Here is a 17389-nt window from a genome sequence, read left to right on the forward strand (position 1 = left end):
TCTCCTCGGGCAAAGGTCCGAAACATTACAATAATATCTAGCTCGCGCTATTTACTGCCATATATATATATATATAAATATATTCAAGAAGCCTAATAGCAGTAACAACGTCTCTGTGTAGTCAACAACTGTCAGATCAAATAAAGTACACATCAATTATATTTTAACAAATTATTACTCAGTTTTCAAATTCAACTGGATGGATTACAAATAATACATAGAAATACATAAATAACTGTTCATAACAGAAAGCTTTTCAAAAATGTGCATCTTAAAATAAAGTAATTCATTTTAGAAAAATGTGTTTCACTGAATTGTCCTGCAGTTTTAAATTCAGTTCATTCAGGTGTGAAGTGATGTCAAAAAGCCACAATATTATATTTTCCTCATCTTCTAAAAGGAGAAATTAGTGAGCATGATCTTTATCTGTGGTTATTCAGCCACTTGTTTCAGCTATATGAAATATCTTTCTTTAAACGTCTTACCTTTTAAAAGTGCATCACGAACGGTCCTTTTCGCTGTAACTCTATGGCGCTGATAGTCGCTGCTCACTTCAGGAGACTATTGACAGGCTCCCTGATTGAGGAGCCCTGAGTTAAAACCTCTAAATGGCTCACATGGTTTCTTTTAAACACCTGCTTGAAGCTCAAAATGGTAAAATTCTCTAATATTTCATTGTTGCACTTTGTTTTTTCTTTTTTCCTTTCCCAGTAATCATCTCACAACCCTTTACATTCATCTGGTGATCCTCTTAATGATCTAACTGTAAGTGTAAACTGAAAAGTAAATGTAATTTGTATCACGTGGATGTCCACACGTGGATGTTAAATGTCCACACCTCTCTCTCTCTCTCTCTCTCTCTCTCTCTCTCTCTCTCTCTCTCTCTCGCTCTCTCTCTCTGTCTCTCTCTCAGGCTTACACTTCACCCTCCCCTGCTGTCAATCTCCTCACACTCACTGCGTGTGCTGTCAATAATTGATGATCCTCACTGACTCAAAGGGTAACAGGTCCAGGAGAAAATGTCTCCCCCATTGATTGATTTATTTACAAGTCTATCTTTAAGTTCAGTCAGGCTGAGAAACCACCATGAGTGTTTATTAAAGCGAGAGGATCGATGGCATGAAGCCGCCAGACCGTGTCCGCTCTATGGTTCATGGCAGCTCCTACACCTGTGACCATGAGCGGGTTAATGCTGAATGTCTGGCTGACAGCAGGACAGAGGGAGGAAAGGGAAGCTTAAATGAGTGAGAGGCAGGGGGCAGAGAGAAGTAGGAGTGACAGAATGATCGAGTGAATTAATTCAACCTGAGCCAGTCCTGATTGACTCGGCAGCAAAGTGGCATGTACAAACATTCACAGTGACACCAAAGCCATGGAGAGAGAAAAGAGGAATGACTTGTCTTTCTCCAGAAAGAGAAGTTTCACTTTTGGGGCATATGGAGGGTGAGTAAAGACCATGTCTGTCTCTAATTAGGACTGATATTTTCAAGTCAATTGAGTAGCTGCATGTGCTGAATGATACATTACATTATTTTTTAGACAAAGGTAATCTTGTCTATGTAAGATGATCCGTTTTCTTCTCCGAGTAGTTCTCACTTCCTTGTTTACAGTGTGGACAGATTCACATGTGGGGATGAGACGAGGTGAGTTTTTGTTTACCATCAAACATCAGCAGCTCAACCTTTATTGTGTAAAATAAGAACTGAATGAGAAGTGATGAATTGCGCTGTTAATTAATAAAAATGTTGCTGCAGACCTGAATCTGGAGAGAACAGCATACTGGACATCCTGGACTCTCCTCCCAGTAACAGACAGCCGCTCTTCTCTGCCAGCAGCAACCAGAGGGTGATATCATTATCATTTCCAACGTGCACCTTCCCCGTCTTATTTTAATCAAATATAACCTCTTCAAATGTCCTGCATTTCCGAGAAGTTTCCATTCGCAGCGCACGTTCCTCTTCCTCGCCCACGTTTCTCCTTCCCTTTCTCTCTGTCTGCATTTGTGTCTGACGTCTGTTGCCTGTTGTCTCTTATCAGGACACAGAGCTGTTTGAAATCATTGAAAAGCTGCAGGTGAGTTACAGCACGATTGATTGTGTAGTGCGCGTGTTCAGAGAAGTTTCTTATCATCTTATCAATACTCCCCTTGTCCATCAGGGCAGCAGGATCGATGAGCAGCGGTGTGAATTCCCTCTCCCTCTGAAGGTTAGTCTTCCTCAGAGTTGACTCTACATACAGGTTTGATCCCATGTATGTGTGTGTGTGTGTGTTGAAATCAACCTTTCTGTGAACGCCATGACATTTGTTTCCCCAAGCAACAGACACGACAGACGCTCATCATCATCAGGTGCTCCTTTGTGTCTATTTTAGTCTCAGCTCCTGACGATAGGTGGAGACCTGCCGCTCATCCTCCCTCCGAAGCTGGGGGGCTACTGGATAGACCCCCCTCTGGAGAGGGTTGCAGATGTGAGTCCCACCTCCTCCCACCACGGCCTCGATCCAGAGACCTACGACATCATGGAGAGAGACGGGGAGGCCAAAATCTACCACGAGTTCTTCCGCTCACGAGTAAGCAGACTTCATCTGAAGTCTCGAGGAATGTGTGATCTTTCCTGGACTTACGTTTCATCATCTTATCTTCTCTTTAGTACCATCACTCCTTCACAGCAGTGGATCCATCGCTGGGGCCTCTGGTTCTCTCTGTGTGTTTGGAGGAAGAGGAGAGCAAGCTGCGGGTGATACTAAGGTTGAGATCTTAAGTCAGCTATGAGACAATGTTTGTATATAATCCAAGCTGCAACACAGCCAGAAGCATTTCCCACAGCATCATTCTTTTCCTTCAAGTTTCCCTCCTTTTAAAACGGTGTGTTGCAGCAATCTTGATTTAAATGTCTCTGTATAGTTCCAAGCAATTTTGCATCACAAACGATAATGCGGAGATCGTTTTTCTTGTCTCACAGAATGAAGGAGTGCTCTCTGCACGGAGTTTTCTCTGTCTCTCTTTTCCCCAACATCCCATCTGCTGTTGAATTAGCAAAGGTATCAAACTACTTATTCTAGAAGGAGGAAATATTCATATCCAGTATGACTCAGCACTTAATTATTAGCAGCAAAAATACTTAAACTATTACGAGTAAAAGTTGTCATAGTTCCTTTCAGTGTTTTTGTCTGACATGTCAAGTTACTAAACATATTGTTATTGATGCATTAACATGTATGAAGCATTTTTACTGTCGTAGCTGGTCGAGTTGGAGCGAATTCTAACTACTTTATACACTGTTGGTTCGACAATTTGTCGTATTCTATAAAGTGATATGTTTTGTATGTAGAATTGGTGTGTGAAAAGATCATCTGCAATGTAACTAATAACCATAGCAGTCGAATAACTGCAGAGGATTAAAAAGTGCAATATTCCCAAGGCACATAGTGAGATGGAGGTATAAAGCCGCATAAAAAACAAATACTTAAGCAAAGTCCCTCAGAATTGTACTACAGTGCAGTGCTTGATAAATGTAGTTATACTCAGTCTATAAAATGACTCTTATTCTCTCCAGATGCTCTGTGATAGAGTGACTGTCTCAAAGTTTGAAGTGGTCAGCTACCTCAAGGTAATGCTCTAAAATGACCAATAACCAAAAACATATGACCAGTTCTTTTAAATCCTCTCAAAGCTCATCTCCCTCTCTCCTTCATCCCTCAGGCTCCAGAACTCATAACTACATTTGATGAACACAGAGTGTCTCCGAATTTCAAGTTTGGCATTTTGTACCAAAAGAACGGGCAGGTAAGAAATTGTGCAGAAAATGTCTTGCATTCATAGAAATGACTGAAATATGGCACCATATCATAACCACTCCAAGTCAGACAACATCCATCTCTCTCTCTAGTTCGCCGAGGAAGACATACTCAGCAACACTGAGGAAAGTGAAGAGTTTAAAGAGCTCCTTTCTATTTTGGGAGAGACGGTCCAACTGCAAGGCTTCAGCGGGTAAAGTGCACCATGTTGACGTTGTTTAGCTGGAATAATGACACATTCAACGTGTAACATCACATGATTTCTTTCTGCTCACTCTGCGTTCTCAGGTTCAGAGGAGGACTGGATGTGTGTCATGGTCAGACAGGAAGTCAAGCCGTCTTCACTTCCTTTCATGGCAGAGAAATCATGTTCCATGTCGCAACTAAGCTGCCTTTCACTGAGGGCGACCCGCAGCAGGTCAGTCACTGTATCACCCTGGTGATTCACGGGACAGCTTCTCACGGTACATTTGGAACTATATCGTGTTTTTGTTTCCTCCTTCCCAGTTACAAAGAAAAAGACACATTGGCAATGACATTGTAGCTTTGGTCTACCAGGATGGCCAAACCCCGTTTCTATCTGATGTGATCAAGTCTCACTTTCTGCACTGTTTCCTGGTGGTCCGGAGGACTCAGGGTCCAGAGGACACAGGTAAAACTGCGTACCAGGTGAGTGAAAAACAGTGGAATCTATCACCCCTATCAATACAAGTGTAGTTGCATCTTGTTGACCCGATTGACCCTTTTGTTAAAAAGCATATTGTATTTTGTAGAGCCCGGCCAATGCTGGATGTTTTTAGGCTGATACCAATATTGCTATTTTAAAGTTTTTTTAAAATCCAACATGTCTGCTGATATTTGTTTGCTTAGCATAAATCTTTTTTTTTTTTATAAGGATATCTTACGTTTGTCGCTGCTCTCTGGTGGACAAAATATGGCGACTCAGTATTTGGACGACCTCAGCATTTCTGTGCTGTAATCTTTTGTTACTTTAACCAGTAGAAACACACCAATGCTGATATATCTGTTACCAGCTAATATCAGCTAATTCGAGCCAGCATGGTTTATCAGTCTAATTATCTTTCCTCCTCCTCACAGGTGTCCGTCACAGCCAGAGAGGATGTCCCCCCCTTTGGTCCGGTCCTCCCGGATCCTCCCATCTTCACAGATGTAAGAGGCCATGCAAAAGAGCAACAAGCTGTTTTTATTTCTCTGAATATTTCAAGAAATACATGTCACAGCAACAGACACACTTACATTTCTGCATCTTTTTCTCTGCTGTCCGGCTACCAGTGACTAACACAAACTTCACAAATAGACATCAAAGTGTTATTTCAGAGATTTACTACTTTTTGTTTTGATTGTTTCCCATCATTTTCACCACAACTGTTTCACCAACACCCACAATTTATTGAAATGGGGAGAATAGTGTATTCATAGAATATTTAGCAGTTATGCTGACTACTTTGATTATACTTTATTTTGTCACTTTTCTAGTGTCACTACACTACATACTCAAGTGTGTCGTATAGAATTGGCTCACGGGCCAGCTTTTGTCTTGTCTTTTTTTTGGGTCCTTATCTTATAGGCCCCTTGTCTTACCTTGCTTTGATCATCCACCCAGTACACATTTTTATTACTCCACCTGTCCCTGCCTCAGTCCACAGAATAAATGAAATATTGAGGTCTTGGTTTCCTCTGTCCTGTCTTTCAGTGTTCTTTGATGAGAGAATTCATTCTGACCAAACTCATCAATGCAGAGATTTCCTGCTATAAGGCTCAACGATTCAGCAGACTAGAGGTAGAGGAAGACTATTTTGATTCATGTTCGTTCTTTGTGAACACACAAGCTCTGATTCCTCTCTGCCGTGTGTGCTCTACTGTCCCTCCTCCCTTACGAAGCTCCGCACTCGTTCGTTGCTTCTGGAGAGCCTGCAGGCTGAACTCTCCACCCGTTCCCAGTGCATGATGGGGGATCCATCACTGTCTGCTCTCCCATCTTCTGAGGGTGCACGGGGGGCGTATGAGGGGACTGGAGGATTCATTGAAAACTTTAAGGTAGATGTTTGGCTCAAGTCTCAGAAGTGCTCTCCTGTACTTGACTTTAATATTTTCCCTCTAACTCTCTGTCATTAGAGAGCCATTAGAGTGCGGAGTCACTCTTTCGAGACTCTTGGGGTACCCAGGAAGATGGGTGGCAGTGCATCACAGAAGCCTAAGGTAAAAATGCTCAATGAGATTGAAGTGCTTGACTGAATAAATACTTATTGAAAGGTCTGAGCTAATGGTCCTTCTAACTTCCTTTACAGACAGATAAAGACGGAGAGGGGTAAGGCTTCTGAGAATTTGATCTTTTGTATGATTTGAACTAGAAATAAATATGATTGTTTTGTTTTTTAGTGACAAATCTCCAGGACATCTGTCTGCTGACAGCATTGGGCTGGTTGAACTCAAAGATCAAGCAAGCCCTCAAGAAGAGACATAAAAGGAAATATGAATTTGTAGATTTTAAATGTTAATATACATATAGACATTGCTAGCTGCATAGTTTATTATCCTGCAGGATGGCTTAAATGTAAATAGAGTGTAAAAGTAAATAGTATTTCTGAGAATATAATTATTTTACTGCATGTCATAGCATTAATGACAAACCTAATATTGTATATCAGTGAAATATTAAAGATATAAAACTACCAGAAAATAACAAAAATGTTTTGAGTTTACACTTTGTGTGTTTTCCTTGTCAATAAAACTGTTTTACTTTAATACATGAGAGAAGTAAATAGATGACGTGGCGAGGAGACAGAGTTGGGGAAAAGCAGAGGAAATTAAGTTAAAATGATTAAAATTAGGAATGATGATTATTTTAACAATAAGGTAAAACATGATTATTAGAAATACAGTTGATGTTGGCAATTTCAAAAACAAACATGTTGAACCTAAAAGGAAGCAGAAGGAAGGAGGAAGAATATGCAAAAATATTGTACAAAAATACATTGAGTAACAGTCTGCATTGAAATGTCACATAAGTAAAAGTAGAAAAGTATCATCAGCAAAATATAAATCGTGACATAATGAGAATTAGTATTGCTGTTGTGTAAATAGTTCAGCTCCAGTAAGCTGTCAAAATAAATGTAGTTAAATGTTCTAAATACATAGATAAATATGAATGAAAAATGAACCATAGTACAAAGTACAATAAGTACCTCAAAGTTGTACTTAATTCTTGGGAATACTTCTTGAAAATGTGTTGATAATCTACTTATTTTTTTAAGGTGACAAACTAGACAAACATATGTGTAACAAAACATGCAGACAATAACACAAAACAGTAAAACGTAACAAAGGAGGTTGTGATTTTAATTTGGAAAACTATCTCAAAGAAACAAGTGTATTCGGGAAACGTGTTTCAAAGCTCATGTGATACTGATACTGCTCCACACTCCAGTCCAGTGGGTGGCGGTAATGAGCCAATACGTTGCCTATTAAATTCAAAGAAGAAGAAACCAGACGGAGGCGAAGAAGAACATGAGTCGCTCCCTATCGCTTCTCCAGAAGAGGGCAGCAATGCGGTAGTTTGTTTGGTTTATCAATCCCGATTATACCCCGATTATACCCGTGTCGTTTGTAGCTCTCGGTCCATCTTTTGTCTTATATTTTGCCTGCGTATAGGCCCCGTGTCTTGTTAAAGCTAACGTTAACTCAAAGCTACGTATAATTCAACACACGGTAATAACACGTGTCGCTAATTCTGCGACAGTGATGTCCGTGGACGAGATCTGTGACATAACGTTACTGGTTTCACTGCGTCGCATTAGTTGAACTTCGACACACTGGGCGGTGCGCTGAAACCTGCTTTGCAAGTACAGGAGACGAGTCGTGTTAACGACTGACCTCGAGCTAAGCCTACCCCGAAGATGACGTCCAAGAAAGTGGTGGAGTTGTTCTACGATGTGGTTTCTCCGTACTCCTGGCTTGGCTTTGAGGTTCGTTTCTTTTGGATGTCACCTTCAGTAACACGGACACAGACTTGGTTATAAATAAAGCGTGGTGTGTTGTGTGTTTCTAAATCATGTGCCGCTACAGAAACGTGTGGAACATAGAGCTCAAACTGCGCCCTGCATTTCTGGGTGGTGTCATGCAAGGGTCGGGTAAGTTTAACAGTGGCGGAAAGTAACGAAGTACATTTACTCGAGTACTGTACTGAAGTGCAGCTTTGAGGTACAGTTTCTGCTACTGAACACGTGTATTCCTCATTAAAGAAAGTACTTATTACTCCACCACATTTAATGCTTTGCAGATTCAGATTAAATGTATAATCAGCAAATAAATATATTAAAGGTTCAAATAATAAAAGGGCGAGTAGTATAAAGTAATTCAAGTTTGCACACAGCTGCAACATTAAAGTAAAACACAATGCATCAATAAATATCCAATAATAATTAGTACTTATTTTGATGCTAATATGCTAATGAGTAAAATGTTTAATACAGGACTTTTACTCCTATTTGTGTGGACACATTCAGTACTGTTACGTTTCATACAATACTTATCTTTCATGACAGGAAACAAGCCCCCGGGTCTGGTTCCAAACAAATTCCAGTCCATGACCAAGGACCTGCGCCGCTTGTCGGAGTATTTTAATGTTCCCATGCAGGCTCCGTCTGACCCCTTTGAGGCCATGTTCCAAAAAGGTACCTACAAGCAGGACCTGATGGGATCAGTGCTGTGATATGTGTTGATTAAACCATGGCTGGATCAAGTTTCTCATTCAGCCTTGCACAAGACCGCGGTGGTACTATTTCATCAAAGCTAATGCTGCAGAGAGTTTCAGGTCTTCTTCTGTTTTCTTCTCCTAGGCTCCTTGACTGCGATGCGATTTGTGACGGCAGTACAAGAGAGGGAGACGGGTGGAGACAAGCAGGTGGAGCGGGTGTCCCGGGAGCTGTGGAGAAGGATCTGGAGTGAGGACAAAGACATCACAGAACCTGCATCATTGTCTGAGGTACCAGCGTATCCAGCCTGCTTGTGTTTGAGAAGATTAAGAAACACGGTTTGGAGTTGTCACATTTCTTTTTCTTTGTGCAGGCAGCGATGAAAGCAGGACTGTCTGAGAGAGAGATTAAAGAAGCGCTGGAGCTGTCCACCTCAAAGGAGATCAAAGAGAAGCTGAAAAGTGCAACACAGAATGCACTTGATTACGGGGTCAGTAGTCCTTCAGGTCTCCTTGTAGATCCAGAGACGAGAGACGAGACATTGCAATGTAATGACCAAAGTCTGTCCCGTTGTGTCTTCCCAGGCATTTGGCTTCCCGCTTGTGGTGTGTCACGTAAATGGAAAGCCAGAGATATTTTTTGGATCTGACAGATTTGAGCTCATGGCTCACTGCATCGGTGAGGAAACTGTTGTCCTTCACGAAGACAAGCACATGTAGTGCAAAAGTGACAATAGAAAGATTAAAATGACACTTTGCATAGCTGTCTGAGATTTTTGCCCCAATCTCATTTTGTTCTCTGTTGCAGGGGAGAAGTGGCTGGGACCTCAGCCTGACATATCAGCTGCCAAGCTGTGAGATACAAAGCTGCTATCAAACGCTGCCGGTCTGCTCACAAAGTCTTTGTTTTCTTCTAATTCTTCAAATATCATACGATCTGTGCCCTCTAAAACCAAGCAGTGTTTTTTTCCATTAGGCCTTAATAACAAATGGTAGTGCAAATAATGTGATACCTTTATCCTGTTAATTATGTAAAACGAACATTGACAGCTTCCAGATGATAATCTTGTTATCCAAATGTACATTTTTGAAAAGGGTGCAATTGTGTATTTGTTGCATGATGTAACGCACAACTTGCATATCTCAAAAACTACGACAGTCATCAGCATTCATTGTCCCAACAGGATGAATCCGAGTGATGTTGGTGTTTCCCTGACGGTTGCTTCACTGCCGCCATGAGGTTGACATTTGTAGTTGTGGTGAAACGCATCAGTAACAGGATGATGGATAGCCAAGACATTTAGTGCAGACATTCACGTCCCCCTCAGGATGAATTGTAATCCGGTCATGATGATCCCATCAGCCTCAACTGTACTATGCTGTTAAATGCTGTTCTTAAATCAAGCAGTTAAACCAACATACTGAATAAATAAATGTAACTTTGATCATAAATCCATCTCTGGCTCAGTAGTTTCCTCACAGCGAGTGAGTTTACATCCACATGGAGCGGAGGCCTTTCTGTACAGGTTCCCTCCCGCAGTACAAATGCATGCTAATGAGGTGGGTTGGAAACTAAATTGCATTTACGTAGGTTTTAATGTTAGTTTATGGTTTTATTTGTTTATGACTGTTTGCACGGAGGAGCTGTGTGGGTGTAACCCTCAGTCCCAGTGAGAGCAGGGATACACTTTACCCTCTTGCAAAGATATACAGGATGTGGTTATGGATGAATGGTTGGATAAAACCTTTGTTATGAAATAAATATTAAATGTGTCCTTGCATGAGATGGCAACAAACAACTCAATGTTTAATATTTTTCATGGAGCTTAGATTTTTCAATTGTCAGTCCATCAGATGGAGAAGCTCAACTACTGCCTATCCGATCAATAATACATCACAATAGTTCATTCTGGTTAACAAATAGAAATAAGCGGTGGAGAGGTGTGCAGTTGCTCTCTACTGCTCACTAACCTGCTACTGTTTGTCTGAGATTTACAGCCTCCATTATATTTCTTCCCTTTCTTTCTCTTCTTAGTATGTAAATTGCATTTGTCAGAAACCGGGCTGGACGACCAAAAACAGGAGATGCATTCAAGATAGAGAATCACGAGGGTTTTTACACGGTGCACTGGCACACAGGGCCAGTGTTGTTAATGGCCTCAGGTGTTGCCACTCGGCTGACGACCCTCTGCCACACCCACCTTCACACCTGCAAGGAGAGCAGCCAAGCGAACAGGCAAGACCGGTCAGAGGGTCACACATTTACAAAAAATGCACATAACATGAAAAGATTAACAATCAATGATTCTCAGTCCACTCCACTCATTCATATGAAAAGGGAATAGGAAAAGTCTCTCTCTCTGGATAGTTTCATGTGATGAAATCATTCAATGTGAAAAATACAATTAATGCAAGCGTATTTCAGTGTCATTAAATACAAGAAACGATTTGAGAAAGTGCCGTTTAAAGGAGGTGTTTTTGTCGCACCGTGTGATATTAATTTAAATAAATGTTTTTGTAATTTAAATAAATATATGTTTTTGAAGGACATTTGCTTTGATCTGATTCCCGACTGTCTCATAAGAAACTTCCACTTTAAGTCAAAATATTTATAGGAGTGGAATTGTTTTAATATACTTGATTTTATTGAATTGCGTCCCAAGTTAACTTCTGTAATATGTCATCATGATGTAGAATTGGGAAAATAACCAGCACATTTTATCAAGACGTGTACAAGTTTGAGGTAAATGCAATTGAATATTTCCATTTCTTGATACTTTTAGAGTTGAATATTGCACTTTTTATTTCAAGTCTATTTGACAGCCACAGTAGTTTATTTTCACATGAGCATTTTGCATTAAAAACAACCCCACGCTACGCTGATAAAATACAATACATTATCTTAATATTCAACCTGTGGTTCCCAATCTTTTTGACTTGTTAGCCTTTGCAAAAAATCTGTGTCTAGTTGGGGCACCATGTCACTTTCTTTGTCTCATATTTAATCTGCTCGGATGGTTTCATTTAAAGAACTGTTCGAGGCTCAAAGACATAAAATGATCCAATATTTTAAAAAAAGAGCATAGTTTAAAGAATTTTATTTTATTTTTTTATATCCAATGAATTATTTTATGACACCTCAGATTTACCTTGTGACCCCTACTGTCTGTCGGGATCCACTGGACTGAACTACCCAGTTGTATGACGTAAAGCTCCACCTCCACCAGCTACAGTGAAATGATTGATGCATGAACAACCTAATAATGTAATATATGATGATATATGAGCCATTTTCTGCAGAATGAATACTAAGACAGTCTTGTTTCATTTCTCATTTTGAATGCAGGACTTTTACTTGTGAACTGGTAATCTAACATTGTTGTATACTTTTGCTTCAGTAAAGGATTTGACTGCTTCTTCCATTACTGCAATAATGCATTGTCCTAATTGACAGTACACTATTTATATATTTTTCATGATGCAGGAAAATGTATCTTTATTTAATGACTGTCCCTTGAAAGTAAAGCATTATGTCACTGTTGACGAAATACTCCAGAGCAGGCGAACCTTGTCACACAAGTTACAGTACAATGAAAGCCCAACATGCAAAACAAAGGGCCTAAAAATGGCAAAGAGCGGCCGGACCAGTTTCCCCAAACAAAGAGGATTAAGGCAGGGCCAGAAGTCTGACATACGTCGACTTCAGAGAAGCTGTTATGACAGAATGTGGTCGAGCAAACTCTGAAAGAAAAACCTGATATCAGCGTGATGCAGAGAGTGACAAAGAGGAGGAAGAAGGAAGAGGTAAATAGAAGAGAAGAGGGAGAAGCTGTAGGTGAAGAGGGTGGAGTCAAGAAAACACACACAAGGCGTTAGACAAACAGAGAGCAGCGCATTGATCCCCTGAGCCGGACAAATCACCTGAGAAAAACAATATCATGAAGATCTGAGCAGCAGCTGAACCCGGACAACACATTCAGCCTGGAGGATGTATGAAGCCTGTCTGACTGTGTGAAAGAGGGGAACATGAGCACGCAATAACAGGATTTTACATTTTATTTTTGGGAAATAAGACAAAACTGAAGGAGCTGAGGTAAGGTTTTTATATGTCATGTTATAGATTGTTAATCTGAGGTAGAGTGAATGAATGTCTATGCATAATATCGATCGAACAAAAGACCACGTATCATACTCTGGTTACAGTCTTTCTTTAATGATGGTGACATATTTGATCAGTTTTGAGTGTACAAGCCAAAGCCTTCTTTTATATTTTCCCTTTGTGTGTGCAGTACAGCACTAGCAATTATGGGTCATAAAAATGCAGATGAACTGGTTTCGAGATCTGGGTTGTGACGTGAAAGGATGGTCATGTGGTTGAAGATTTCCACTGGTGTGGCTTCAGTGTAATCTCTGCTCCTATACACTGCATTGAAAGCTGCTCTCAATTCAGATATACCGCGTAGAGATTCTTCAATTGGAGAGTCATTTGAAGATTTGTGTTACAAAAGAAGATTCGGTGAGGTGGCAGAGTCTTTATTCTGATTGTCAGTCGTCGTTGGCAGGAATAAACAGTTTGGCATTCCCTCTGACACAGTGAGACAACAACTGTAGCTGCTGGTCTCAGTTACACGTTCGCTCCGACACCTTCTCATACTAGACACCAAGAGTCATGTTACTCTTCACAGATTCAGCCCCAGAGAATGAATCGCTTTCAGGACGACCACTGTCTACTTTATGTGTGTTTCTGTCAAATATTCTAAAGCCAATACATAACAATGTTAAGCATATAGAAGCACTGGAAACCTACTGAATATAATGCATGTCTGTGTGAACTGTGTGTGAGAAATGGACAAAAGTCAATTCAAAAATATCTTTTTTTACATTTGGCAGAATGTCTTCCGAGGCAGACTTCCGCTGCCAGCATGGAGATACTATCTGTGGTAAGTTTTCCATCAGCAGAGACAGACTCTGCCCATTAGAGGCCTTGACTAGACAGATGAACAGACGACATACCAGCACAGAGAAACATGCCACGACACTTTGAGATGACTGTATCTGACTTGCTGAGTGATTGGTGTTTCCTTGTGTCCGCCCTGCTTGCAGAGGTCCGTTTGTACGAGCAGGAGGTGATCATTGTGCCCGTCTTGCTGCTGGCCGGCTTCCTGGTCACTCTGGTCTTTATTTTCTTGATGCACTTTTGTCCAGAGAAAGTCGATCGTATTCGTCCGCAGGCCTCAAAGCCGGCCTCCAGGAGAGTGCTGCATGGCATCGATGGTAAGACACTGGGAAAGATACCAGTTTGTTAGCGTTGTTTAAGCCGAAATAAAGGAAATCACAGATCACAATATCACAGAAAATACATGTAATCTACACTGTCAGCAAACAGTAAGCTGATTCCAGATGTGTATTTTTGTGTTTTATATTTTCCAAGTGATGTAGTTACGAGACACGGTTGATTTTTTCTGCATTTTATGCATACATTTGCTACAGAATCATTTGAAAGTGATTTCTTTCCTGAACCATTTTCTATTAGGCTATCGTTATCTATGGCTAAATTTTACTTTTCATGTGGCCGCTCTGGGGCACACAAATTTGACTGTTTTATTCATTTTTCACCACTGATCCATATTCTTGGAATCAATGTTTCCAACTACAATGTCAATCAGTTGTGGAGTAATTATTCCTTCATTTGTAAACATTAAACCGCAGAGCAGCATTTGCGTTTTTTAATAAAGCAAGGAGATGATGAAGATTAATACTTCTATTTACCTACTTTCATGTAAATCCTCGCACTTATCTCTAATGATAATTTGTCCCTTGTCTCTCCTTAACTCTCCATCCATAGCTCCACCGGGTATCAATGTCCTGGAGCATGAGAGCATCGCTCTGGACATGCCCAGTAGCTACTCCACCTTCAACCAACCGAGCATGTACGCCTCTAAAACCCCCTCCAGGTCTGTGGCCACACTCTCCCTCCCACCCTCCCAACCACCACCCTCCCTCCCAGCCAGCCCCCCACTGGAGCCCCTCATGCCCATTTTCACTCCCATCGTCCAGCCCAGGGAGTTTCCCCGTCAGAGGCTGCCTGAGTCCTTCAACCTGGTCACCCCTCTGCCTGTTGCCTTCTCCCTGCGGCCCAACACCTCTGTGTCCCTCTACAGGGCCCGAATGGAAAACAGGAATGTGGTGCTGCGAGTTCTAAATGGTGAGATAGTGAAACATTTATTTAATGGAGGCCCCTAATTGTCTCATTTGATTTTCAGGACATGGTTTCTGTAACTGCAGTGTTCCTCTTTTAATCTCCTCTCCCTCTCGTTCGTGACCTTTCCAGACACCGCTGATGACACAGAAAGACACAGCTTCCTGGGCTTTGCCTCCTTCCTGGCCCAGCTGGGGCCACATCCCTTCCTGCCAGAGCTTCTCGGTGTGGTCTCACTTCGAGCTCCTCTGGTTACAGTTATGGAAGAGATGGAGAACAGAGACCTGCTCAGCTTCCTGTGGCGATGCAGAGAGGTATGTTTTTTTTTTACAGAGTATTCTGCTGCCATGTGTGTTACCTCACTTCAAACATCAAACCATACACATTTAATGCAAAAAAAAAAAGAAACAAGCATTTAAACGTCTCTTTGTGTTTTATCATTTCAGCAACACGTGGATCCTCCATGTGAGATGACTGAGAGACGAATATTTAACATGGCTAAACAGGTGGCCTCAGCACTGGTCAGTATGCTAACAAACATGTCTTCACCATAAATGTGACTTTAAAATCACTGACACACACTAACCCTGTCCTGACTCTCTCAGCATCCTGCTTGTTGGCAGGGTTTCCCTCTAATAATCCTTCATCTTATCATGCACCCACCGCACAATCCCAAATATGACTCAAATACAATTTTCATTGTCTCTTTACTTTGTGGAAATCTGAGAACAACCTCTATGTAGCAATGCTGGCAGATCTGGAGGCTGTACCTTCACACAGCTGCGCTTTAAGTTAAAACCCTAAGTGGTGGACCAACACACCGACAGACCAAGAGACATCTCTAGAGCCACGAGCATGGCTGAAAAAACAATTCCGTCAACCCCAAATTAAACTGCTTTAATCCACTAACTTTTTAAATATCTCTCTATGCTTTAAATCACTGGATTTATCCCAGCAATACACATACTATCTAAAGCAGTTTCTGAGGTTTCCGGAGGACATTTACATTTTTGTGCAGGTTTGTGCAGGTACTGTGCAGGTTTATGTGTTTAATCCTGAGATGCCCCATGTTTTATTGGACAATCAGGAGTTCCTTCACAACAAAGACCTTCTCCACGGAAACATTCGTGCCCGCAGCGTACTGGTCACCAAGGACTCCACTGCCAAGCTTTGGGGCCTGCATGGGGTCTACACAAGGAAGAACCAGGGAGCCACGCAGAAAGACGATCCCAGTATGAAGAAATGGCAGGCACCAGAGCTGCTAGCCAGGAAACCCGCCAGCCAGAGCAGCGACATGTGAGCTCTCCTGTTTGTTTACATCCTCCAACACAGATGCTGCAGCAGCATAAAAAACACATTATTTATATAATGCTGAGAATATTATTAAGAGTGTAACCATTATTTGTGTCCGTGTGTTCCTCTCTAGCTGGTCATTTGGCATCTTACTGTATGAAATGGCAACAATGGGTAAGTTGTATTTTAACTCAACATAAGTCATAAATGAAAAACAACCTCTCACTTTAATACAGTATCTCTGTTTTGTAGCTGATGCAAACCCATTAACAGGACTACTTTATTGAAATATTAGATTTTAATATGATTTCTGTAATGTGTATTTCTTTTAGCCAAAAAAACCCCACCAATAAACAGCGCCTCTATTGATTTCCCAGAAAAGTTACAATACAACATAATATATATTGATATGGCATTGTAAGAGTAAATATATTGATACCATAGCGCCCCTCCTACTGACATTTGCTCTTTTCTCCCCAGGTGAAGCGCCATTTGCAGAAATCTCAGTTCATGAGCTTCTGCAGTTTCATCAACGAGGGAAAAGTCTGAAAAAACCTTCAAACTGTTCCAACACGCTGTAAGTACCCACTGCATGCCCTACATGACACGAAACCTGAAGTACTGCAGATTCCCTCTTCAACAAATGTGCTGTAAATCTCTCAGGTACTCGGTCATTAAGGGTTGCTGTCATTGGAAAGATCAAGACCGACCCTCTCTGGCTGAGGTGAGCCGCAAGATCCTCTCAGGAGAGAAAAATGCCTCCGACAAAGTCCTCAAGGTGTCGGGGACAGTTAGCATTGAGAAGTACCTGCAGGAAGCAGGATACGGGGAAACCAACAGCTACACTGTTTTCTGATCAGTTTTCTGCCTGTGTCAGCTAAATAAATTGCACTATTCTCCCCAGCGGTACACTTCTACAAAACAATATCTGTCAGATGCAATAAAAGTGTCCCAAACTGTGTTTATGAGACCTTTGGGCAGTAACATTTCTTTATGTATTATCCTACTTCAGGTTCAGAAAGAAAAACTATGTGAAATAAGTTAACTTCGGGGAACTAATTATTTTCATTGAAGTAAGACCTCATAAATATGTGTAAATACCGTTGAGGTTCAGGGTATTACGACGGGTCATTTTGCAGTAGTAAACTTTAAGATATGTAAACTTGACAAGTGTACAGTCGCTGCATCCTGAACTTGTAGTCGATACTGTCAACTTATGAGTTTACAGATCTTGTAGAAGCAAATATATATTAGCAAATGTGATATATGTTAGTGCCACATTTTTGTGGTTCTACAATTTGAAAGTTGTGGAAATGAAGGGCACATTAAAGTATATATTTTTACACTCACTGTCTTTTCTATAAGCTCAGCTCATGTGAACACAAATG

At 41.1% G+C, this 17389-nt stretch overlaps 2 protein-coding genes across 2 annotated transcripts; both read left to right on the top strand.

Moving 5' to 3' along the window:
* Positions 1–1363: 1363 nt before the first annotated feature.
* rap1gapl (RAP1 GTPase activating protein-like) lies at positions 1364–6280 on the top strand (the record flags this gene model as incomplete). Its single annotated transcript, XM_079275510.1, has 19 exons — positions 1364–1443; positions 1590–1643; positions 1755–1845; positions 2038–2073; positions 2158–2205; positions 2371–2568; positions 2649–2746; positions 2961–3039; positions 3555–3608; positions 3701–3784; positions 3888–3988; positions 4084–4213; positions 4303–4464; positions 4894–4965; positions 5510–5596; positions 5698–5853; positions 5932–6015; positions 6105–6124; positions 6196–6280. The coding sequence occupies exons 1-19, from the start codon at positions 1373–1375 to the stop codon at positions 6278–6280; spliced, it is 1710 nt and encodes a 569-aa protein (XP_079131636.1). The 5' UTR covers positions 1364–1372.
* Positions 6281–7315: 1035 nt separating this feature from the next.
* Positions 7316–17236, top strand: styk1b (serine/threonine/tyrosine kinase 1b). Its single transcript, XM_079276156.1, has 17 exons — positions 7316–7781; positions 7865–7946; positions 8361–8489; positions 8655–8800; positions 8884–9000; positions 9095–9188; positions 9318–9365; positions 12521–12602; positions 13400–13449; positions 13613–13783; positions 14355–14714; positions 14841–15022; positions 15155–15229; positions 15796–16004; positions 16135–16175; positions 16482–16578; positions 16665–17236. The coding sequence occupies exons 1-17, from the start codon at positions 7713–7715 to the stop codon at positions 16855–16857; spliced, it is 2145 nt and encodes a 714-aa protein (XP_079132282.1). The 5' UTR covers positions 7316–7712; the 3' UTR covers positions 16858–17236.
* Positions 17237–17389: the final 153 nt, after the last annotated feature.

Source organism: Melanostigma gelatinosum, assembly GCF_949748355.1.
Source record: "Melanostigma gelatinosum genome assembly, chromosome: 9".
Classification (NCBI taxonomy): Eukaryota; Metazoa; Chordata; class Actinopteri; order Perciformes; family Zoarcidae; genus Melanostigma; species Melanostigma gelatinosum.